The 25,545-nt window shown below is 47.7% G+C and overlaps 1 protein-coding gene and 1 pseudogene across 2 annotated transcripts in view; both read left to right on the top strand.

Moving 5' to 3' along the window:
- SPRED2 (sprouty related EVH1 domain containing 2) overlaps window positions 1-6,623 on the top strand; it is a 106,662-nt gene extending 100,039 nt beyond the window's left edge. For both annotated transcript variants that reach the window (XM_024552710.4, XM_045189371.3), the window contains exons 5-6: window positions 1,128-1,277; window positions 3,373-6,623. In XM_024552710.4, coding sequence (XP_024408478.1) covers window positions 1,128-1,277; window positions 3,373-4,038 — 816 coding nt within the window. In that variant the 3' untranslated portion in view covers window positions 4,039-6,623. The remainder of the gene's footprint in view (window positions 1-1,127; window positions 1,278-3,372) is intronic.
- A 5,349-nt stretch (window positions 6,624-11,972) lies between these two features.
- LOC128780921 (cytochrome c oxidase subunit 6B1 pseudogene) lies at window positions 11,973-13,376 on the top strand (annotated as a pseudogene).
- Window positions 13,377-25,545: the final 12,169 nt, after the last annotated feature.

Below are 25,545 nucleotides of genomic sequence, written 5' to 3'. Positions count from 1 at the left end.
ATTTTTACTTTACAAATGGGAAGGGGGAAGTAAAGATAACTTTTCTAAGTCTATTTGTTTTAACCTTGCTTTACCCCTAAAAGGCTCTACAACACCAGCAAAAGACATGTGAAATTGAAAGATAAATAAGCAAATGAGACAAGGGGGATATAAGCAAGGAGGAAGGAAGTGCCTAGTTACTGGTACGAAATAGGGCACCTAGAAAACCTTTTCATTTGTTTGGTGTTGGGAGAGGGTCCCCAATTCTGTGGAGGTGGAAGGTTGGGGTGAGGAATCTGGGGGACCCTGGTTTTGAAGGTGGTTGCCAGCAGCATTTAACAAAGTCTTTTATGAGCGTGTGGCTTGTGGGGAATAGTTGTGGAGAGTGACCCTCACCTGGGACCCCGTGGCCCCCTTCATGGGGCCTTAGGTGGGAGCGTGAGTGTATTGGGAGGCAGCAGGGCCCCTGTGCTCTGGCCGCGGTCCATCCCGACATCTGACCACCTTGCAAAGGCGCCAACAGGGAGGCTCCAGTCTGCTCATTTCCTCTCCTGGGAAAACAGCTCTGCGCTCACCCTCACTGATAGGCCTTCATCCCTCCGTGCTGCCATCCATCTTGCTTCTGGTTTAAAGTGAGCCCCAAGCTTTCTTCCAACCCAAAGATTTCTTCCTACAAATTTTTCTCCGGAAAGCTAGTATCTGTGATAACCCTGAGGTAGCATTATCTCCTGAGTCACAGGCTGGGATTAGCCCCACATACAAACATTTGGGTTTGATTTGTACCTGTCTGCCTCTCCCCTGCTTGCCTCGGAATCAGAGCTGCAAGCGGGCCAACCACTCTTGATCAAACGGGAGGCCTGGTGCAGCGAACCCTTCCCCAAAGGCTGGTCGCTGTTCTCGCATTTGAGAAAACAAACCCAGCTGTCCACGGTCTGCGGCTGGGTTTCTCTGCCCGTCGAGCCAGCCACATCATGTTGAGACAGTCTTGCCTTCCAGGGTCCTCCCACCTCCCACAGCCAGGATAAACTCAAGCTTTTGGGAAGTCCAGCAAGACGCCACTTGTGGGGGTAGACGGCATGTTAGGGTTTGGTGTGTGGGTTTGGTTTTTGTTTTTTCAAATTAGCCCTTGGTTTCTTCCCTCTAAACAGACGGCTACAGACAGTTCTTCTAATTCCTCTCAGAAGAGGGAACAACCTACTCGGACAATCTCCTCTCCCACATCCTGTGAGCACCGGAGGGTTTATACTCTGGGCCACCTCCATGACCCGTACCCCACGGACCACTATCACCTCGAACAGGTGAGTGGCAGCCTCAGTCCTCTGCAGTCATCGAGGTAGGTGACTCCCGATTCTGGGGTGACCCCCTTCCTCTCCCCGAGCCCAGGCCTCTTCCGTGCTGCTTTGCACCACCCCACCTGTATCGCAGGTGGCGGCGGCAGCTCACCCTTAATTAGAGTTTTCTGTCTGCGGGACAGCTTGTACTTTATCTCGTTTAATCCTCACACATTGCCCCACAAGGTAGGTCCTCAGCATCCCCACTTTATGGATGAGGGGGCTCAGGCTTAGAAAAAGAGAGTCCCTGGTGGAACAAAACTCAGACACAGGTCAGTGCTGCTGCCTGCGTTCCTCTCTCCAAAGGCTCTCGACTGGGTGTGAGGGCACAGAGCCCCGATCCAGCCTGGAGGACTCCCTGGCAGCTCGGCTGCAGGCCCAGGCTTGCTCAGGGACATGTAGCTGGAGTCGAATTCAATAATTCAACAAATATTTACCAAGCAGTTGTTTTGCAGAGCAGCTTCCCAAACTGTGGGGCATGGGCCAGTGCCCCTTGAGGGCGATGTCTGCTTCAAAAACAGAAACAAGGAGCACAGTTAACATAAAGCTGTTCACGTGACTTTTTTAAAAAAGTCATTTTATTTTATGCTTCCCAATAGTTTGGCATTAAAATCTTTTTATTACGATCACATTATGGTAGCAATAGATAGGAACTGACTTTTTGATTTGACTTTGCAAAATAAAAAATAAACAAAGCCTGCGTCTGCTTTCAAGATTTGTTCTGAAATCCTACAGGATTGTGATTTTCCCAAGTCCAGGAAACTCTGACGCCAAGGATCTAACAGGAATTACAGTGAAACGCGTGCAGCTTGGGCCCTGCTCACAGTCTGGGCGGGGGGAGATGGGGAAATCTAAGTGCCCTGTAAAGATGCTACCACAGTTATAGTGATGACAGTGGCAGCAGGTGTCAAGCACGGCCTGTGTGGCAGGATCAGTGCTGATGCTGCATCGATGCTCTCTCTTCATTCTCGCAACGGCTCTGTACAGTTTGGTAGTTGGGGAAACTGAGTCTGAGGCTTAGCAACATGCTAATAAATTCCACAGCCCAGATTTGACTCCAGTGGGTTTGCTCGGAGCCACGTTCATGCCCAAAGGACTTCTACAGTGTGAAATCTCAATCTCTGCCACCGCTGGGACATCCTGTGCCAGGCAGGCTCACCTGTGTCTAGTCGGTAACAGTTCGCTCAGCACCTGCCGCCCGGGACAGGACCCGGTTGTGAACTGGAGGAGGACCGCCTGCAGAGCCTAGTCTCCGCCCTAAGGGAGATGCAGTTTGGGTTTGAAGGCTGGAGGGTGTGGCTGTGGGGCCCAGCTGCTGAGCCCAGAGTCCAGCTTGGCCACCCACAATCTGTGAGGTCCTGGCAGGATTCACACCCAGGCAGCCGGACTCTGGAGCCTGCACTCACCCTTTCTTATCCGGGCATCTTATCTTCCCATCCCGATTACTGGGTTCTTGTCAGTAACCTTAGAGTTCTGGTGCCTCTTTTGCTTTGAGCATGACCCCCGGTGAGAAACGCACTTTATGTGGTGACCAATGCACAGTGGACACCAGGGTTTGTCTATTTCACTGGAAAAAAATACACACAGACCCTGCTCTTACAAAAAGGAACATACTATACAAAAGCAGGCGGAACTGATGTAAACTGTTAGAACTCAGGCTAGCAGTCACGGTCACCAGAGGGGTGGGCAGTGAGTGAAAGGGAGGTGTGGGGTGTCCTAGGCAGGCTTCTCACCTCTGCTTGACCTGAGCGTGTCCAGCTTCTGAAAACTCAAACTCTGTTCTTGTGGTGTGCACACTTTCCCAGCTATATGGTAGTCCTCCAACAAAAACGGGGGGCAAAGCTGATCTCAACCCACTCAGTTGATTTCCTGACCCAGGAAAGGATCGAGACTCACAGTTTGCAACACGTCTTTGCCCCCACAAGGTGTTCAGTAAACACAGGACGGGCCTGTTTCTTTAAGAAATGCCTTTGTCAAGGTGAAAGGTGCATACTGGATATGGGGCCGGGGGGTGGGGGGGGGCGCTGCCACTGCTATAAAATACTCTTTTCTCCTGGGGCAGCCGATGCCCAGGCCCTACCGCCAGGTGAGCTTCCCGGACGACGACGAGGAGATCGTGCGCATCAACCCCCGGGAGAAGATCTGGATAACGGGCTACGAGGACTACCGGCACGCGCCCGTGAGGGGCAAGCACCTGGACCCCTCCGAGGACGCGGACTCCTACGTGCGCTTCGCCAAGGGCGAGATTCCCAAGCACGACTACAACTACCCCTATGTGGACTCCTCAGACTTTGGCTTCGGCGAGGACCCCAAAGGGCGCGGGGGCAGCGTGATCAAGACCCAGCCATCACGGAACAAGTCCCGGCGGCGGAAGGAGGACGGCGAGCGCTCCCGGTGTGAGTACTGCAGGGACATGTTCAACCACGAGGAGAACCGGAGGGGCCACTGCCAGGACGCGCCCGACTCCGTGAGAACTTGCATCCGCCGGGTGAGCTGTATGTGGTGTGCAGACAGCATGCTCTATCACTGTATGTCGGACCCCGAGGGCGACTATACAGACCCGTGCTCGTGCGACACTAGCGACGAGAAGTTTTGCCTCCGGTGGATGGCTCTTATTGCCTTGTCTTTCTTGGCCCCCTGTATGTGCTGTTACCTGCCCCTTCGGGCCTGCTACCACTGTGGAGTGATGTGCCGGTGCTGCGGAGGGAAGCACAAAGCGGCCGTGTGACTGCGTGTCCCCTCCCCCCTCGGTCCCCAGCTACAAGGGGACTTGTCTCCTACACACCCTCCTCCTCTCCCCTGCTCCCTAGGACCTGGAGGTGCCATTCCAGCCTGGGGAACCCGCCTGGTGGACTCTGCACCGCCCCCCAGCCACCAACTCCTCCACCCCCCGCACACAGTGTTCTAAAGAAAGGAACCTCCACATAGACTCCCGTGTATTAGCAATCTGTAATCAAGCGGTCTTATACCTGTGTTGATTTCCTGCCTTCCCTCCCTACCTCTTCCAGTTCAAAGGTGACTGCAGTTGGAACTGCTGATTGTTTTGGTGGGTTCTGTAGTTGGGTTTACTGAGAGCATGGAAGACTGTCTTTCTCTTGGCCGAGTGCCTGTTGCTGTAGCATCCCTGGGTTCCTGAGGAGGTGTGACGTCAGAGTGATGAAACCCAACCACGAGTATTTCAACCTGCAGTTAGTCCTCCTGCCCAGGAGGTGAGCTAGTTAACAAACTTCTGTCACGAAACAAGATCGCTTGAACTTTTCTAAAGCCAGATTCCCTGTGTGAGCTGCCGTTTCTGTCTTGAGCCCGTCGTCATTTTCTGCCCCACCCCCACCCCAAATCTGTCAGTTCCTCACGATGCAAAACATTCACCCATAAAATGACTGAGAGTTGAGCCTTAACTTCGGATTAACTTGTGAGAATCAGGAAAATTCCTTAAACTGCATCATGTCCTCGGGCCAGGGCTACAAAGGGGATTTCAGATTTCTCTGAGCCTCCCCAGTTATCCCTAAGGTAGAACTTTTTAAAATTGTGTTGCCACCACTTCTAAAAACTTAGCAATATTGGAAGAAAAACGCTAATTAAGAAATTTTGCTCATTGTTTTGGAAACTAAATACTCTTTCAAACACAAACCAGTGTTGAGAAACACTAAGGTTGTGGTAAAGAAAACCATAGGAGCTTCCCTCCCACCCCAGCCCCAGCAGGTATCATCTGTTGTGGGGCTGGGGGGGGTAAAATGTCATAAATTTGAGGAGCAGGACCGCGGCAGTGGTGGATTGCATTTCATTTGTGGGTTTGTGTTTTTGCTTTCCTTTTGGACTCAATTTCAAGTCACCGAATTTTTCATTTATACTCGGGAAAATACAAGGCCATATGTAAAAACCCTTCCAATGATGCCTAAGTGTCTTTCTCCTGCAGCTCCAACCCAGACTTGCCACTTCGTGTGCACAAATGGTTGAGTCAGCAGGCTGGGTCTACCTGTCGCCTCGCCACATAGGAGGCTTCAAATCAGCTGGGAAAAGAGTATTTTTCTAATCTATTGCAAGGAATAGCCAAATCGTAGGGCAGAAGGAAGAGAAGTGAAGAGTGGTTTACCTGCACCTAGCATAGTACAATCAAAATGTCGTGGAGAGCATAGGGGCACGCTTGTCCACGCTGGCTGTTCTTCCCGCCAGGGTCTTCCTGTGGTGACGGCCAGCTGAGGGCATGGCCTGGTCCCTCTCCCCTGCTGCCCCCACCCCTTCCCTGTTGCACACAGAACATCGTCCTTCAAGGAAAGGGCCTTTTTTCCAGTCTGCCAGTCGTACTGGGCAAGTGCTGGCCACGCTTACTCATGGGATGTTCTTAGCTTGTCTGAGAGCCTGTCACGTTTCTTCAGTCAGATCGTCGGTGTAAATACCCCGTGTGCTTCGAGTTCCTTGGTAGATGTTTTCATTTGCTGGAGTGACTGGTTTGGGCCTCTCAGTCTGGAAAAGGAGCAGAGAGCTGTCAACCTGGTGAAGGAAGAACTACTTCCCTGCCTGGAGAACATCTAGAAAACCTCCACCAGCCTCCAAATGTTATTGAGAGACCACCCCCCCACCCCACCCCCACCTAATCTCCCTGAGGTTTCTCCTCAAGGTCTTTCTCAAGGTCTCTCTACAAAGCACAACACTAATGTATGTTCTGTCGGACCTCGGTTCAAGTGCCCCTATTTATTTCAGTAAGAATGCACATAGCCCAGACGCTTCGTGTTGGTCGTCTCTGTTTAGTTCCTGTCTCCATCTTCCTTCGCCCCTTGTCCTGTTCCACCCATTTGGAGAGTTATGCCAGTGGATCTCACTCCGCGCATACTTTCTGGTTTGTGAAGGCAGCAGTTGAGGATGCAAAGGACAGCCATGGGGACATTTATGTAAATACGTCTCTCTCGAGTTGCCACACTGCAGCTGAACAGTGTGTAGCATTTTCCCAGTCAGCTTTGCCATACTGACATCAGTCATTTGAGAAAATTATTCAGATTTTATTTTTGTATCTGTGGTAACAACACATTAACCAAAAGATTGTCTGTTTGGAAGCTCCCCCCGACCCCCAAGCTATTTGCTCACGTTAACAAATTTAAGTGCCTGAAGCATAATTCATTCTTTACCTGTATACTAAAAACCCTGTTGTATTGATTTTTTTTATAATAACCCTTTTTACCTCTGTGTAAAAAATATATATACAAGTGTATGATGTACATTTTAAGTTCTTAACTTTTTTTATGGTTTCTAATATGTATGACCAATGTAGCCATTGCTTTCCAATGTACCGTGTAAATACAGACACATCCTAAGAGATCGCTGGCTTCGGGCTGTTTTTCTGGCCGGAGATGGGAGGGCGTCTGAGCCTCTGCAGACACGGGGCTTCCCGCACACAGGATGGGAAGGGGGTTCTTTTGAAGAAGGACGTGCAGACACAGGTCTGTTTTTGTGAGGCTCTTCCCCCCTCAGGTTATGTCATATTCCCAGGGGGAGACTGCAGCTCCTCGGGCTCGGATGCCTCAAGTGAAAGGAATGCTGTATGTCACCACCCGGGGAACACCCCCTCTTCCTAGGCCTGGCTTCCCCCGTGCGTGCTCCTCAGAGGGAACAGCTGTGCTTCCTCCGAGTTGTTTTCCACCAATTCCTGCTGAACTGTGTGCGTGTGCACGTGTGTGTGGGGTTTGGAAGACAGTTTTTTACTGGAAACAATTGTTAAAACTGTAAGACCCTTGGTCTCTTTAGTGTGGTTCTATTTCACTGGCATTTGGCCCACTTTCCCTTCCAGTTGGGCTCTTTGGACGCTCAAAAGTTACCGTGACCATCCTCTGAGGAGATAAAACGTGGAGTCTTTTTAAGGGTCACAGAGGAAAGAAAGTTTTGGCTCCTTTAGAGAACTAAGTAGGGCCCTTAAAAAGAGATCTGTAGAGGGGCCCCTCAATCTTAGTTTTAACTCCTCCAGAAAGGAATGACTTCTTGGCAAAGGTGAAAAGCAATAAGAGAGAGTGTATGTGAGAGGTAGCTAAGAGATACTGGAGAACATAATGAAAGCTGTTAGAGATTCATTAAGCAGATTATAGTGGCATGAAGAGGCAACACCCAATGTAAAACATGTTTTCAAGAAGTTTGATAGTAAAGGAATAATGGAATTGCTCTGGAGTAGGACTGGTGAATTTTAAAAAAGTTAGTTAGTATCTGCCAAAGCAAAATGTATGCATTTACTTATGACAATCCTGACTAAATTGTTCGGGTTTTAAAAAAAGAAAAATAGAGGGGAATCTGGAAGGCACCTCCAGAGCTGCAGTGGGGAAGGAGCCGTAAAATCTTACTTGATCCTCATGCCCCGCAAGCTCTGTCCCTCCTGCTGTCCCTGTTTACAGTTGAGGAACTGAAGCTTCGGAACTGTAAGTATCCAAGGTGACCGTGCAACCACCAGGCAAGGACTGAACAGGCCTCACCCAGTGACTGACGACATAGCCCCTTAGCAGGCCCCGCTCTCATACTGGCCTCCGTTCCTGTTTTCAGGCTTGAAAACAGACACCAGTCAAGAGCTTTGCCCTGTCTGCTCTGTTCTCTCGGTCACCTCCGATTGCCTCGGGAATAGCTCCCAGTGCTTGGTGCCCTTTGTGCTCAGCCAGGAGCACAAAGGGCACCTCCTTGTGGGTCACCTCCTTTAACCCTCTGCAGAGCACAGGGTGTGTGTCCATGTTACAGTGAGCAAGCAGGTGTAGAGAAGCTACGTTAATTCGATGGAAGTCACTGGACAGTCTCTGTCATTACTGCCCATCAGCCCGTGGGCAAGTGACCACCCTTTTGAGCCTCGGTTTCCTCTGGTATATAGTGTCGCACACAGGAGGTGCTTCCAAAATGCTAATTCCTTGCTCAGGTCCTCCTTTGTTGTGGGAAAGATGACATTCTTGGAAGCACAGGAGGCTGAAGCCAGTGTAGATATTTTGTACATATTTAGGCCTATAACTTACATGTTGAGATTTCTTTTCTTTAGTCTCTCTGCAGTTCTAAATTAGGTTTTAATTCCTTGCTGATCCTCCCAGATATGTTAAGGGAGAGCCACAGAAGTGTACTAGGCTGCTGGAACCCTCCGGAGCAGAAGAGACAAGAAGGGCATTGCATAGTGAGAAAGGGGAATGCAACATCTGTAAGTAATCACACCCAACACAGAGGCACCTGAATATATATAAAGCAAATATTAACAGACCTAAAGGGAGAAACAGACAGCAGCACAGTAACAGTAGGGGACTTGAACACCCCATTTTCATCAATGGGTAGATCATTCGGCAAGGAAATCAGTAAGGAAACTGGTCTTAAATGATACATTAGATCAGATGGACTTAACGGATATAGTGAACACAACCCATTCAAAAGTAATTAGAATACACATTTTTCTCAAGGACACATTGGACGTTCTTCGGGATAGATCATATGTTAGGCCAAAAAACAAGTCTTCATAAATTGAAGAAGATTGAAATCATATCAAACATCTTTTGCAACCACACTGACATGAAACTAGAAATCAGTCACAAGAAAATGAAAATTCACAAATATGTAAAGATTAAACAACATGCTACTGAACAACCAAAGAGTCAAAAAAAAAAATAAAGATATCAAAAAATAGCTTGAGACAAATGAAATGGAAATATAACATACTCAGACTTAGGGGATGCAGCAGAAGCAGTTCTAAGAGGGATGTTCTTCGAGAAAAATGCCAACATTAAGAAACAAAGAGCTTTAGTGAATGACCTAACTTCACACCTCAAGGAACTAAGAACAAACTAAGTCCAAATTAGTATGAGGAAGGAAATAAAGAGCAGAAATAAATGAGATAGGGACTGAAACAATTTCAAAAGAACAATAAACCTAATAGTTGTTTTTAATAAAAAGATAAACACCCCTGGCCGGTGTGGCTCAGTGGTTGAGGTGCTGGCCTGTGAATCAAAGGGTCACGGGTTCATTCCCAGTCAGGGCACACGCCTGGGTTGCAGGCCAGGTCCCCAGTGCGGGGTTCATGAGAGGCGACCACCCACTGATGTTTCTCTCCCTCTCTTTCTGTCTCCCCCTCTCTAAAAAATAAATTAACAAAATTTTAAAAGACAAAGTAGACAAAACCTTTAGCTATACTCATCAAGAAGAAAAGAGAGGATTCAAAATCAGACATGAAAGAGGAGACATTACAATTAATACCACAGAAATACAAAGGATCATAAGACACTAACATGAGCAACTATATGCCAACAATTGGATAACCTACAAGAACTAGATAAATTCCTAGAAACATACTTGATTCATATCAAGAATGAATCAAGAAGAAAGGAAACAGACATAAAAGACTGAATCAGTAATCAAAAAGCCTCCCAACAAATAAAGTCCAGGACCATATGGTTTCACTGGTGAATTCTATTAAACATTACTAACCCTTCTCAAACTCTTCCAAAAAATGGAAAAGGAGGGAACGCTTCCAAACTCATTATGTCCAAAATTAAACTGATACCAATACCAGACAAGCTTGCCATAAGAAAACTATATACAGGCCAAGATCCCTGATAAACATAGATGCAAAAATCCTCAATTAAAAATAATAGCAAACCAAATTCAACAATACATTAAGAGGATGATACATCATGATCAAGGGGAATTTATTCCAGGGATTCAGAGCGCTACTCAACACAAGCAAGTCGGTGCGCTCCACCACACAGCGAAGTGAAGGGTGAAAACCGTAAGATGCATAAAAAGCTTTTGACAAAATTCAACATCTATGATTTTAAAAAACCTCAACAAAGTGGGTACATAGGAAACAACCCAACAAAAGCCATATGTGACAAACCCCCTACTCAACAGTGAGAAGATGAAAGCTTTTCCTTTAAGATTAGGAACAAAACAAAGATGCACATCGTCACCACTTTGAAACAGCATAATTTTGGAAACTAGCCAGAGCAATTAGGCAGGAAAAAGAAATAGAAGACATAGAAATTGGAAAGGAAAAAGTAAAACTGTCACTATTTGCAGACGATTCTTTCCCTCTCTTTCTCTCTCCCTCCCCCTCTCTCTAAAAATAAATAAATGAAATATTTTTTAGAAAAAGAAATATAGGTGGCCAACAGGTACACAAAAAGGTGCTCAACATCACTGGTCCTCAAGAAAATACATACCAAAACCACAATGAGATATCGCCTCACACCTGTTAGAACAGCAGTTATCGAAAGGACACGAAATAACAAGTGTTGGTGGGGACTGGAGAAAAGGGAGCCCTTGTGCACTGTGGGTGGGAATGTAAACTGGTGCAGCTGTAGTATGGAAGGTCCTCAGAAAATGAACGAGAGAACTGCCATTTGATGCAGCATTTCTATTTCTGGGCATTTATCTGAAGGAAACACTATCTGCACCCCAACATTCGTCACAGCATTATTTCAGTAGTCAAGACATGGAAGTAACCTAAGTAGTTACTTAGGTAACCATTGATGGATGCAGGGGTGAAAATGTGGTGTATATATACAATGGAATACTATTCAGCCATTAAAAAGAACCCTGGCCATTGGGAACAACATGGATGGACCTGAGGGCATTATGCTAAGTGCAATAAGTCAGAGAAAGACAAATACTGTCTGGTCTCACGTATATGCGGAACCTAAAACAAAAACAAAGCCAAGCTCATAGACACAGAACAGAGAACACGGTGGTGGTTGCCAGAGGAGGGGGTAGGGGCAGGCAAAATGGGTGAAAGTGGTCAAAGCCACAGAATTCTGGTTATAAAATAAATTAAGTCCTGGGGATGTCACACACAGTACCGTCACTGCAGTTAATGATACTATATTATATATTCAAAAGCTGCTGAGAGAGTAGGTCTTAAAAGCTGTCATGAAGAAAAAAAAATTGTAACTGTGTGGTGGTAGATGTTAGCTAGATTTACTTTGGTGATCATTTTGTAATATATACAAATATCATTATGTTGAATCTGAAACTAATGTCAATTATATCAGTAAAAAATAGAGAAGCAAGTATAATATACTTGTCTTCAACTTAGACAATAAAGAAATTTGCAAAGTAAACTAGTGATTCTTTTCTCACTAAAATATTTTCTATTTGGAAAAAGTTATTTTTATTAAAATATTATTTATGTTAAGAGTATAAAGGGATCCTGAGAACAAAAGAGTTTATGGCCTCTTCCTCTCTTTGGTAAACAGGTTGTTTTTCAGTCAACTCTGCTCTTATTCTCTCTACATGCAGCTTTGGCTCTGGCTTTTCTCTTTTTTTGGGTTACTTTATGTTATCTTCGTATTTAACCAGCTCTCTTTGTATCTCTTTCTCTTATCTCAGACTGTTTTGTCCCCCTAGTTCCTCCTTTGGCCAGTTCCATTGAGGCTGTATCTTCTTGCATCTTTTGGAGGACACAGAATAGCACTTCTCAAAGAGTAGCATCTGTTCATGTAGAACAGTAATGTTCAGAGAGATCTGCCTGTGGGTGTTGAGGGCAGTTTTCTTCTCCTTGAGGCTCTATTATCTTTTCATTGGCCTCTTGTTGGTATTTTTCCATTGAATGGAGAGCCCTCTATCCAGACTCAGCCTTGGCATTCAGACAAGGCAAAAGCAGTGTCCTTAGCCTCCCATGTGGGTGCTGGCAGCTTCCTGTCATGGATCTAAGCCTGCTTAGCTCCAATGTCCATGCCTGGTGAGCATTATCTGCAGTATCTCTGAGCCAGCCTATGGCTGCTGCTTCTGCCCAGCTCTTGGGGTCTCTGACTAGGCTGGAGAATCAAATGTAACTTGCAGACCTGTGAGCAGCCACTCCGGCACCCTCCCCTCGCCTGGCACTGTTGGTGCTACTTCCTCCAGCGATTAAACGTCTGGAGATGAGGCCTGCCTTCAGCCGTCCTTTCTGTCTGTGTGGTATGCTGGGAATTGCAGTCTTTGTTGCTTTGGAGAGAGGCAAAAATAAAGAATGAAACTGTCTGAACTAGAAGACGGTTCCTGCCTGTCCAGGGGGAAGATCATCACGGACAGAGGGACCAAGTAAAACAAAACTATTTCCTTCCTTCCTGGAGGCTCTCTGTCCTATTCCGGCTCTGAGCTGGCAACACCAATGGTGTGAAATCCAAGCATGTTCTTCTAAATGCATCCCAGCAGACAATGTGGTTAGTAGGAATTCTGCCAGGATTTTGGCTCCTGGCCTTCTCTTTTTGGCCATAGGGTCGTTACCAGGTTTCCTGTCTGTGTGAGACTTCCTGGGAATCTTAGGGGATGCTGCAAGGGGGTATCAGGTGTGTCTGGTCTGCTGCTGCTCTCACCTGGGGAGTCCTTCGTTCTGGCTCTTCTGTTTGTGGGTTACTTTATGTTATCTTTTTGTTTTAGCAAGCTCTCTTTGTATCTCTTCTCTCAAGCCATTTTGTCAAATAAATATCTGTGGCTTGGTGCAGAAACCATCCCCCATTTTTTTCCTCTCTTGTCATGCCTAGGTAATAACTACCTGCCTCGTGCTTGCCCTCCTCCATTAGTACCTATGGCTGCCTTTTGAGTGCCTTTCCAAAAAACCTTTCCTGGTGAAGGTGATCATGTCTGCCCCTCCCCGAAAGCTGGCATCGTTGGCTGTCACCAAACCACCTTGTACAGCAAGGAGAAAGGGCCAGAAGGAGAGACACGGGACCCGGGGCTGTGGCCCCTTTCTGAGTCGGGCCAGGAAGCTGTGGTGTGGTCCCTGTCTTCACCTCCTCGCTTGCTGGATGGACTGGATAGACAAGCCACGATGAAAATGCCTTGCCCTAGGGTCAAGCTGAGCTGCGATCACTTCAGGGGTGTGTTTAGGAGTCAGCAAAGTGGCAGAAGACATCAAGACCAAAATCAAGAACTACAAGACTGCCCCTTTTGTCAGCCCCTTCCCCAGGGAGAACCAGACCAGGAACCCTTAGGACTAACTGGACTTCCCCACGGTGAGAGTGACTGCTACGGGGGCCATGTCTCCATGTGGGAATGGCACTGGGTGCCTACAAGTCCCTTTGCCCCATACCCTGGGTGTCAGCCTAGGACGGATGCTGGGCAGAAGGCACATTTCCCGGGAAGATCTGAACTGGCTGCACCCCACCTGTCCTCTGTCCTTCCCCCTTCTCCCAAGAACGTGAAAAGGCACCTGAGTATACCCTACCCTAGGATTGTGAATCATGGCTTAACTAATGATAAATATTTGCTGGGAAGTGGAGAAGAGAAGAGGAGAGGGGAGGGGAGAAGAAAAAAGAAAACGCCTCACTCTGCTAGGGCCCAGATACTTCCACAGTGGCCTTTCATTCTGAGAACTGAGCGTGCGCCTGTGCAAATACTTCAGGCCTCCCTGCAGGCTTGCAGGGCCCTGAGTGCCATTCACCAGCTTTTAGGTTTGTTTTGCAGGCAGTGAGCCACTGAGAGGGAGGCCTGACTCAGAGCATAGGGGCCCTGCGTCTGCTGCCACCACCTCCTACCATCGCAGACTTGGCGAGGAAGGAAGCAGTGGGTTTTACAGCTGGTGTTTTTGGTTTAGAAAAAGACAAAGAGGGAGAAAGGGAGAAAAGAAAATTTTTCAAAAATACCTTGCCATGTAAAATGACACCAAATGTAAGTATACATGCAGTATTTTGGGATGGGAGAAATTGCCTGTTTTACATGATTCATCATTCTTCTCGATGACAGCAGAGGAGGATAATACTCAGCCTCTGGTATTTTGGGAGTTTATTCTAAACGTTCTGAGCAGAGGGAGAAAGTCCAAGGTCCTCACCCCTTCCTCAGGAGGAGAGTCGTGTCTGGGCTGGGGCAGGATGCTGTTTACTTCCTTTCCTCTCATCTGACTACAAGGATTCTCATTTTTCTATCAAAAACTAGGTCAGCTGCCTCATGGGGACCAGGGGACCAGGGTGTGGGGAGGGGAGAAAGCCACCCTTTGCCCGGTGACTTGAGCCTAGAAGTATGTGTTGATGAGACGGGAGGGCCCTGCCTGTGCTGTGTCTCCCGACAGGTGTGTCAGGCCCCCCTGGAAGCCAGTCGAGCACTGCTGAGGTTGGACGGCTGGTGGCCAGGGACACGCAGTCTTTCTAGGATTCGGCCTTTGTAATTCCCCAAAACATGATGTGCTGCTTCAAGGCTGACACATACCTGGCAGGGGCGATGGGGCTTCTGCCCAGAGCTGGGAGTCCCCAGGGGCAGGCTGACCTCCAGGCTGCAGTTTGGCCTGGAGGCGGGGGCCATACACATACAGTGGGTGTGGCGGCCTCTCCGGACTGACTCCTTCTCTGGAAGCACCAGGACCACAAGAAGCAGGCTGACCCAGGGACCGAGTGCACCGTGAGGGCACGTGGGGCGAGCCTGGCAGCAGCTTCCCAGGCCACTGGCTGGCCTGCTGGAGGCATCCCACCGTCCTTCCTGAACATTCACTGTGAGATGGGAGGACTTCCTCATTCCTAAAGGCATACTGCAAGTTCACTGTTAAGACTTGATAGCCCTTTGTATAAAAGCAGGGCATTATACCTCTGAAATTCAAAGTTTCAGTTTGTCAAAGCTGCATTAGACTCCAGTTTGGCAAAATAGAATGCCAAGTCCAAAAGTTAAAACAATTAACTCAACTGGTAAGTTCTGTTTCCTGCTTTCGGAGGCAGTTTCAGAAGTGTCTGCCTAATAATAATTTACTAAGGTTCAGCTCTACATTTGTTGCCAGGGGAGGTGGGGGAGGGGGGTATGTGCCTCTGTTTTGACAATAAGATGGTTATAAAAAACAAAAGTCCTCTGTAGGTGAATTAGCAATTGAGTAGGCCCTAAAAGCTGATATTGGTCCCCAAATCTACTATTAACAATAGCCCCACAGGCCTATGGTAACTGCCCTGCTTAAGGGGGCCCAGAGTCACTGGCCCACTAGCCTGTGGGCTTGGCAGAGACATTCACATCCCGCTCAGGATTACCCACGCGATCCCCCTCCCCACAGCGTTGCCCAGTTTCTCACAGTTAGATGTGGCCACTTCCCTAGTTCTGGCCAGCGGGCCATGAACGTGACCTAGAGAGGCAAATAAGAGCCCGTGTTCGATCCTCTTCAGCACACCTCCCCCCAGGCTCTCACAGAGGCCGTCACTGAGGTGGTAAGCCACCTGATGAAAGCAGATTGGGCCACTGTGTCACTACAGGACAGGTGATGTGGGGAGGGGCCTGACTCAGGGATGGATGAGTAAGTAAAAAATAATCTTGGTATTAAGCCAATATAATTTTGGGTTTGGTACCGTCAAAGACTGCCCTCACTGCTACAAAGAGCAGAAGCTGATGTAAGAGACATCAACCTCAAGAGACAAAAAGCCAGCTGCACTCCAGTGAAGGGAAGGTGAAAAGGTGACAAAAGGTGACCTCTCCCCCTACCCACAGGGCGGGCAGGCTCATCAGTCGGCACCCTCCACCCCAGGCCCAGCAGTGGCTTCAGGATCTTCCCACTGCTCTCCCCACCAGTGAGACCTTGGGCAAGCCGCTTCATCTCTCCAGACTTCAGCCTCTGCCTCCTTCGCTGAGCCAGACGCTAGGGGCCTCTACCTGCCTGGGGCAGTGGGCTTGACAGAGGAGCTTTAAAGTTCCTGGCAGCCCCCAGGGCTGCCCCAAGGGGGTGTGATGAACCGGTGACTAAAAAGAGGAGACTCTGCCATCCACCTTTTGTTCTCATTCAGAAATGTCCCTGGGGCACCAGGCGCTGCTGGAGTCCATCACTATCAAACCTGGAGGTTTGGATGTATAGGATGTCCCAAAGCCGAGAGCCACGTGTGGCCCCCTGGGTGCCATCCACCATCCCCTGGAGATGATACAAGTGTGATCTCTGAGTTAGCGGCCTATTGAGTGACCCACCAGCTATCCCTATGTGCCCCCTTTCTCTTATGGTCAAAAAGCACAATGTTGCTCAAACACATTTCAGAGCCATTTGCCTCAAGATGCTTAATGCAATATCGTTACTGATGACAAAAGTATCTAGAAAGTCCTGAGGCGTGGACTGGGTGAGTTTCTATATATCCATGCTCTGAACCATTGTGCAGACATGAAACAGGCAGTCAGCCCTTTTTGTACCGGCACCAAAGCCTTCCAAGACATGTTAATGAAGAAAGCAAGGTGCAGCCCTGGCTGGTGTGGCTCCTTGGATTGAGTGTGAGTCTGCGAACCACACCAAAGGGTCGCTGGTTCAATTCCCAGTCAGAGCACATGACTGGGTTGTGGGGCAGGTCTCCAGTAGGGGCCTCGTGAGAGGCAACCACGCATTGATGTTTTTCTCCCTCTCTTTCTCCCTCCCTTCTCCTCTCTCTAAAAATAAATAAATAAAATCTTTTAAAAAAAAAAAGAAGCAAGGTGCAGATGGCGTGGCTAGTTCACAACCATTTGTAGACACACGTATGCAGACACACAAACTTGTACACATCTCTGTGTGTATGTGTGTGTGTGTGTGTTCTCTGTGGCTGGAAGGCAATGTAAGACACCAGTAATGTAGCTGCACCTGGACTGGGGTCTGCTGGAACAGAGTTTGTTTTCATTGTAAATTCTTTTGTACTGTCTCTTACCAAATATGGGTGTATTCTGTGTTCCTTTAAGTTGATTTTTTTTTTTTAATCAAATAAGTAAAGAAAGGAGGCACTGCTTTGGAATCCCAGTCCTAGATTTCCAGTGAAGCTTCACTGAGTCACACTGTGATCTTGGGCACGCCTTGAGTTCTTCATCTGCACGGTGGAGATAATAATAGAGCCTCCCTCGTGGGACCGTTGGGAGGATTAAATGAGATGGTGCGTGAGAGTGAATCACAGCACCCATAAGTATTCTTGGCATCCATTCACGGCACCCATTAAGCTATTTTTGTTGAAGCCCAAAGCTCACTGTCCATTTGACCACAGGGCCCAGGTACCTGACAGAATCATTAAGACCAAGCCTGGGAGAGTGCATGTTGGTATTGGTTTTAATATTTTATCACCTGGCAGCATCTTGTGGAAAACACTCATTTACAGCCTCTTCCTGTGCCCTGCCCAGCCTGCTATTAACAGTCCCCAAAGCCTGCTTAAAAAGCGTGCTTCTCCAGCCAGTTTCCCAAAACTCCTGCTCAACAGACTGGGCTGATGTATAGCTGGCTGAACATCTTTTCTCCTTGAGCTTTTACGGAGGATGTGAGGGAGAGGGCTCTTCCTACCAAAGCGAGGGGGGAAGACACTCGAAGCCATCACGTGTCCGACACAGTTCAGTGACCCTATCCGTCCCTCTGCACCTCAGCACTTGTGGACTTGTTCAGAGCTGCAGGCCTGTGCCAGCCGAAGTCCACCCTCCCGGGCAGGGCTGTCCCCTCAGGGGGCAAAGCTCCGCTGCAGCAGGTGAGGGCGGGTCATGGCAGCTCTCTTGTCTCTTGAACGAAGGGGCCTGGGCACCTCCTGGGCCACGTGGAGGGTCTGGCTGAGAATGTGGGCCCAGCAGTAACCTGTGCCAGCCTGATTCCCCTCACCCAGAAGTTTGTGTGGTTTTTTAAAAAAATATTTACCCGAGGATGTGTTTATTAATTGTAGAGACAGAAGAAGGGAGAGAGGGAAAGAGAGAGAGAAACATCGATCAGTTCCCTCCCATACGCACCCCAACTGGGGATCAAACCTGCAGCCTAGGCAAGAGCCCTGACAGGAAACTGAACCTGCAGCCTTTTGGTGAACGGGACGATGCTCCAACCCACGAAGCCACCCAGCCAGGGCAGAGTTTTGCGTCATCTTAAAAAACAACAGACTTTGAGCTTCTGGGTTGGTGAATGCATCCATGTGCAGGGAGTGGGGCCCACCCCCGTCCAGCGGGACAGGAGCTCCTGCACGTGGGGCCTCCACGCCTCGCACTGTGTGCCTCTTTGGCTGTTCATCCGTGCCCTTTATCATGTCCCTTACAATAAACCAGCAAATGAACTAAAGGGGGGAGGCAAGAAAGAAAAAGGAGGGACAGAGAGTGAGGAAAGAAGAGAGTTGAAGGCGAGGGAAGCTTTCCTTGAGTAACTAGAGAACGAAGCAAAAGTGGAACATACAAGAATAGACAAAGAAAATTCTATTCAACCGGTTATTGTTTCTAGTGAAAGACTGGCTGTGATACATGATAAATACTCTGGCCTGAAAGTTCTTCAATCTTCAAAACTGAAAAGAGACATAGACGTGTTTCTGTTCTGCAGTCATAATAAATTTAGCGTCTCTCCCAGCCTGTTGCGCACCTTTCCCTGCTGCACAAAACCGAAAATGAATAATTTCTGTGTTAATCATACTAAAAACTGAACATTACACTAAAAAAAAACCAAACAACTTAAGCACATGGATTGTGTGACGTCTTCTGGCTCATCCCTTATAAGAAAAGCAGCTCTAGAGTCTATCCCGATGGCCCGGCAGAGCCCAGCCTCACTGACCATAGGCACTGTTTACTTGTCTGTTGGACCAAAAGTTACCAAAGGTTGAGGAAAGGCATCTTATGCATCCCTGCAGCATCCACGGATGACCTGCCTGCTGAGAGTCGTAAGTAGATGCCAGGGAGACCCAGTTCTTATGAGCTGTGACTAGAGCCAAAGGAAGGATCTTGGAAGCCCTGGCTGGTACAGAGGGAGGGAGCAGCTTGCCTTTGAAGGAACCATCAGGCCTGGACCATGAGCATCTTGACATCATCCCTGACAGATGGAGACCAGAGACTCTTCCCTCCCGGGCACCTGTGCGTCACTGGGTTCATGTGGCACCGCAGAGGACAGGGAGGACAGTGTTTCCTGAGATAGGACTGAGATGGAACTCTGTGCCACCACGACAAGTGGGAGCTTGGAGTTCTACTTCATTAAAGGGACAAAGTAATTGTGATGTTTTTTGTATCAAAATTTGGGAACTAAAATTTATGTCAACTGCATTTCTATCCCGGGTGCCAAGCACAGTACTTGGTACACAGTAGATGCTCATTAAGTACATGATGAGTGAGTGACAAATCCTGAGTCCTTACAAGATCTTCAGCCATCAGGTGAAAATTCAATTAGTTTTCATAAGTTTCATTATTTCCAAAGGCAGAGAATGTGCTCTTGCCAAGTAGAAAACTGCTCGTCCCTGTTAGGAAGCAGAAATTCTTCCATGTATTACAGGTCACTTCCCTGCTCAGTCCCCCCAGTGGCTTCCCATCTCGCTCTGGATAAAATCCAAAGTTCCTTTTTTAAAAATTTATTTATTTATTTATTTTTAGAGAGAGGGGAAGGGAGGGAGAGAGGGAGAGAAACATCAATGTGTGGTTGCCTCTCACACACCTTCCACTGGGGTCCTGGCCCACAACCCAGGCATGTGCCCTGACTGGGAATCGAACCAGTGACCCTTTGGTTTGCAGACTGGCACTCAATCCACTGAGCCACACCAGCCAGGGCAAAACCCAAAGTTCTTATTGTGACCGTGCCCCACTATCTCTCTGACCTCATCTTTTTTTTTAACCTCATCTTCTAACACTCTCCCCCTCTTTTACTCCCTTCAGCCACACAGGCCTCCTGCTGTTCCTCAAATGTGTTCCTACCTCAGGACCTTTCCCCTTGCTGTTCCCACCACCTGATGCACACTCTGCCCTGAGATCTCTGCACAGCATCATCCTGGCTTCCTTGTTCTCTGTTCCAATGCCACCTCTTCAGGAAAGCCTTCCCAATGCTCCCTCTCTCAGTCTCCCCATCCCACACTCTGCTCACACTGCTTTATTTCTCCTCATGGCTCTTACGGACATGCGTGAGATACAGTTGTTTGTTTATAGTCTCTCTCCCCCCTGCAGCGATAGGAGAAAAGATCTCACCATCTTCATGCCCGGATCCCCAGCTCCTGGAACAGTACCGGGCGCATCGTAGGACTCAGGAAATATTTGTTGGGTAAATGAGTGAATTAAAGCCACAAATTTGACTGCCTAGGTCACCACATCCCCTAGGTATTCTCTCAAGTGGGATTTGATTGGCATGAATTTCAGAAACAGAAGTAGAAAGTTGAAGCTGGAGAAGACCTTGAGATCACTGACTTCTGCCTTTTCAGGGCGCCACGGGCGTCAGGGTGCGGGCACCTGACACCTGCCAGGCTGGGGGCTTTCCACTCATTGCAAGGAAGTTGCCTCAGTGAGGGGAGGCTCCCAGCCCAGTGGCTCTGTGGCGTCTTCTCCAGCATCACTGGGCTCGGAGCAAGAGAGAAATGCCTAGTAGAGCCACTCCGAGAAAATACATTTGGAAACTTGGATTAACATCCCCTGTCCTCTCAAGGCCACAGGTGAGCTCCTCGGCATTGTGATTCTCCAAGGTGAGGTGACTGTCAATCACATTTCTCAACGGTTGTGAATGCTTTTTCTGTAGAAAAATACCAGTCCCTTTTGTTGGATTGGTATTCCCTAGGCACATTTTGGAAAACATTGGTGTCATGCTTTCTCCCCTGCTGAAACGCCTTCGGAAGGAGGATATGGGAAGCACACAGAGATGGGCCTTTCCTTTCCACAAAACCAGGCTCACTGGCCCCACCTACGTCTCCTGGGAGCTCTAAAGCCCATCATTTCCTACACTGCACCTCCTCTGCAGCCCTCTAGGCCCGAACTGCCCCCCTCAGCCCCTCTAACCCTACCACGCATGTCTCACGAGGCTCACCTCTTCCCCTTTGGCTGCACCCTCACCTACCTGCCTCCCAAGGCCCTGCAGGGAGGGCCTCCTCCCTCCTGGAGCCCACAGCTGCCTGCCAGGGAGCCATGGCCCGATCCAAGTCTCTAAAATGATGACACACGTGGCGGACATGGGCAGGTTCATCTGTGAGAGGGAGAGGTTGTGGTTGTCTCTGGGTGGGGGATTTAAGGTCGTATTTTTCCTCCTTTTTTGCTTAGCTTTATGTATTGGGTTGGACAAAAAGCCTGTTAAAGCCTGTTAAGATGGCTCTAGTAGTGCTTAGTTGTCTTTAACTTCATTTGAAACAATTTTGTATATTGTGTCATGACAGCTGTCATATCAGTGTACATTTTTTAAAAAAACTTAGCAAAATCGGTGAATTTTTGTGCAATCATTTTAATATTGAAGATGGAAGAAGATACGCAACATTTTGGGCATATTACACTTAATTATTTCAAGAAAGGTAAAAACACAACTGAAATGCAAAAAAAGATTTGTGCAGTGTATGGAGAAGGTGCTGTGACTGACTGAACGTGTCAAAAGTTTGTGAAGTTTCTTGGTACAATTGACATTTTGGCCAAATGATTCTTTGCTGTGGGGCTGCCTTATGTATTGGAAGATGTTCAGCAGCACCCCAAGCCTCTACCCACTGGAAGTCAATAGCGGGAGGAAGCCGGTATACTCAAAACATGTATACTCAAAACATCCAAATCGATAGCTATTGGTGAAAATGAAAAAAGTGTCTTTTATTTTATGAAAAAACCTAAATGGACTTTTTGGGCAACCCAATATTTATTTTTTTTTTAATTTTCACTCAAGGATACGCTCATTTACTTCAGAAAGAAAGGGAGAGAGCGCGCGAGAGAAACATCGATGGGCGCCTCTGTACACAGCCTGACTGGGGATCAAACACACAGCCTAGGTATGTGCCCCGGCTGGGAATCGAACCAGAAACTTTTGGCATACAGCATGACGCTCCAACCGATTGAGCCACCCAGCCAGGGTTCTTAGCTTTATTTTCAAATTTTACTTTTCCACATGTGTTTTGAAAGAAAAAAAAAGCTCATGTAAGTGTCACAGAATTTGCAGATCATTTGGTTCCTCTCTAGCTGTGCAGCCTCAGAGTCCCTGACATCTCGGGTTCTTCATCTCAGAGATGCCCCACCTTGTTCCTTCCTGAGGTTCTCCCAGAACCGTCCTGTTCCATGACTTGATAGAGAGCAGCTAGAGAGCAAGTGTCAGCACCTCCTCCATGTCCTCCCGCCTGCCCACCTAGTGCCTTGCTGGCTGCAGCTTTTTTATTTTTTTATTACTGCAGGTGCTAAATAAATCCTTAGTGACTGAGCCCAGAGCCAAACACATTTATCCTTGTCATCGCTCCAATTCTGCGAGGCTGGGATGGAGCCCAAGGCACTGGAGACACAATAAATCTGCTCTTTGGGCCCCACCCACCTCTCCACCAAACAGATGTGGTAGCTGGGAGCCAAGGCTTGCCGCCACCTCCCCAGCCCCCACCACCCGGCGCTGAGCTGAGAGCAGCAGCCAGCTGGAGGCCCTGTGAGCTGGGAGTCCCCGAGAAGCGCTAGCTGGCCTCACAAAGCCTCCCCTCCCAGAGCTGTGAGACTCAGCTTTTGGCAGTGATTTTCCGAGGAGGAAGGGATGGGGCCTGACCAGGTACAAAGGCCACATGAGGAAACAGCCGAGCCTGGGCTCAATCCTGCCTCTGCCACCAGCAGCCTGAGCAAGTTGCTTTGTGGCTCTGGGCCTCCCTTTCCCCATCCACTAAGTGGAAAACTAACACATGTATTTTGGATTATTTTGAGAATAAAATGAGATTATGCATATGTATGTGCATATGTATGATCTAAAAAACTAATCTCTAATTGAGTAAGTAGCTCCCAGGTGACTCCCCATTCAGGGCTGGCTTGATGCCTCAGACCCTTCCCCACTGCTAACCCAGCTGCCGTGGATGTAACTCATTTAAAGCAAACTCCAGTTGTGGCTTGGGTGGGGCCTGTCTTCCTCCTGGACTCTATAGACTTACGTGGATTTATTAAGCAAAAGCAGCTCATGGTGCATTTTTTGTGTGCCAGACATCTGCTAGGTGCTTCGTATCTTTTTTAGAGAGGACATTTATCGTGGTGCAGAAGAATAAAGTTGTGTCCAAAGCCGCCCAACATGATAAATGGTAGAACAGGGCTCCAGTGCTGCCAGGTCACTGCACCAGAGAGAATAAGAACCCCTTCCAAAGTCCACTCACCCCTATGTCGTTTTGCAGACTGTGGAATGTGCCACTCCGTTTGTTTAATGCCCATTTGTAGTGCAGGCTTCCTAATGCATCTTCGGAAGGAATGTGCTAAATGGTGCTATATACATACTCGCTTCTCCCACATTTTAGCCACGCCTTTAAATAATTCTGAGACATTCTTTTCAGGCTATTTGTGGCCCGGGGTGGGAGCGGGGGCCCTAGTGCCTTCTTGTGGCTGCATTCCTCTAGGTTGGGAATGGTGATGGAGACCCAGAGCTGATAGAAGGGAAGTGCTTCTACCAGATCCCATGGGTGACCTAGACCCTCTCCAGTGTTCCCTAAAGACGCACCATCAAATGAGAGGGTAGGAGACTGGGTTCACTGGGTGCTGAACACACATTACTCGAAACGAGTCTGCTTGGTGAAAGATGTTCGAGAAATACGTCTGAAAGATGGATGCACAATGACTTAGATGCGCCAGAGTTTCACACTTGACCTTCGGCTTCCACATGAGATTAAGGGACCGAAAAGTTTTCCAAAGTCATTTTCTATTTTCAGAACTAGTTCAAGAGCTGGGGTGGAAGTGGGAAATCCAATATCTACCCACATAACTTCCTCTTATTTTGATTTATGCCAGTGGCTCATAGCTTGTTTGTATTATAAATATTTTGTAAACTCCCTTTAGTATCCCTAATGAAACTCAGGATTTATATAAGCTAGCTATACATGGGCTTTTGTTGTTGTGGTGGTGGTTGTTTTTTTTGTTTTTGTTTTTGTTTTTTTAATCTTTACCTGAGGATATGTTTATTGATTTTTGGAGAGAGAGGGAGGGAGAGGGAGAGAAACATCAATGTGATAGAGAAACATCGATCAGTTGCCTCCTATACGCACCCTAACAGGGGATCAAACCCACAACCCAAGTATGTGCCCTGACCAGGGTTTGAACCTGCAACCTTTTAGTATACGGGACAATGCTCCAAATGACTGAGCCACTTGGCCAGGGCTATACAGATTTTTTAAAAATTAATGTAATACCCTAACAGGATTTTTTTAAACCTCAGAACTGCTGATGCGGGGCTGTGTGTATCTTATAGGATGTTGAGCAGCATCCCAGGCTCTCAGCCTCCAGATGCCAGCAGCACCTCACCCCCAGACGTGGCAACAAAAAAGGTCTCCAGGACTTGCCAAATGTCCCCTGGGGGGTGCAAAACCATCCCCCACTGAGAACCACTCCTCTAAAATAAAGGAAACATTAAAAGATAATAATGTATAATAAAGTCACATGTATTTAAAAATATACATGCTCAAGCATAGCTGTCCTGGAGGACAGACTGAAGCAGCCAGCTGCCTCCGCCTACTGATAATAAAGACGTCTGAGTTGAAAAGAAGAAGATCAGAGCAGTTTAGACAGGAATAGAAAAAATAAAATCGCAGAGGTAGGATAGACACTGGACTCAGTAATAACAGAACAGTTACCTGTAGATAAGAGAAAGAATAAAATAACCATTTTAAAACAGAGAGAGCACAGTAAGACAAGCTATAGACTCCAAGTCATAAATGGGCTGGGGCTTATTTGTAAGTACAGCATCAGGATGGTTTCCTATTTTATGACCTGGGGTATTGCTCTGGTGATAGGCTGCCTAGCACTTAAAAGGAGCTCAGGCTCCGTCCCGTGAGAGGATGGAGCGAAAGAGGCCAAGTGGTCGGGAAGACTCGTAGGGAAGGAACCAGAGTAGTGTCGAAAAGGCACAGGCAATTGGAAAATAAATTTTAAGGTGTAATCTCACCACACAGATTTCTCGTGCTACAAAATTAATATAGATAATATGTATGTTGAATGGCAATATTATAACAATATTTGTTATAATATTTGTTACAATATTTGTTCCTGAAACCCTTTGCAGGAAAATTTGTAGTCAGAATGCTTGATGCATAGAGCCAGCAACCTGCACAATGTGAGCAAATTACTCAGTAATTTCCAGACAAGATCTTTCTTGCATTTAAGTTTCTTTCTACCAAACAGTCTTCTAAATTACTGGGCTTTTCAAGTAACTTCTTAGAACTTATTTTCAGGATTATTAGGTTCTAGGTATTGCTGATCTACATTTGTAAATGTGAGTTTCATTTGGGGGAACATTAGAGAGCCATGTGGGACAAGAGACAGTTCTTCATATTGCAGGACATCCAGCTTCCTCTCCATCCCCAAACGCCAGACAGGCGTCAACCAAAAACCACTCCGTCAATTTCCTGTTGAGTGGCTTCCATGACCACATCCCAGATGGGGGTCGCTGCCACCCAAGACCACATGACGACACCCACTTTGGATAGACAGATTCCTATGTCCCTCCCACCAGCTGGTATGGGGGCACAAT

Source organism: Desmodus rotundus, chromosome 5 (assembly GCF_022682495.2).
Source record: "Desmodus rotundus isolate HL8 chromosome 5, HLdesRot8A.1, whole genome shotgun sequence".
Classification (NCBI taxonomy): domain Eukaryota; kingdom Metazoa; phylum Chordata; class Mammalia; order Chiroptera; family Phyllostomidae; genus Desmodus; species Desmodus rotundus.
This window is presented reverse-complemented; position numbering and strand designations above follow the sequence as displayed.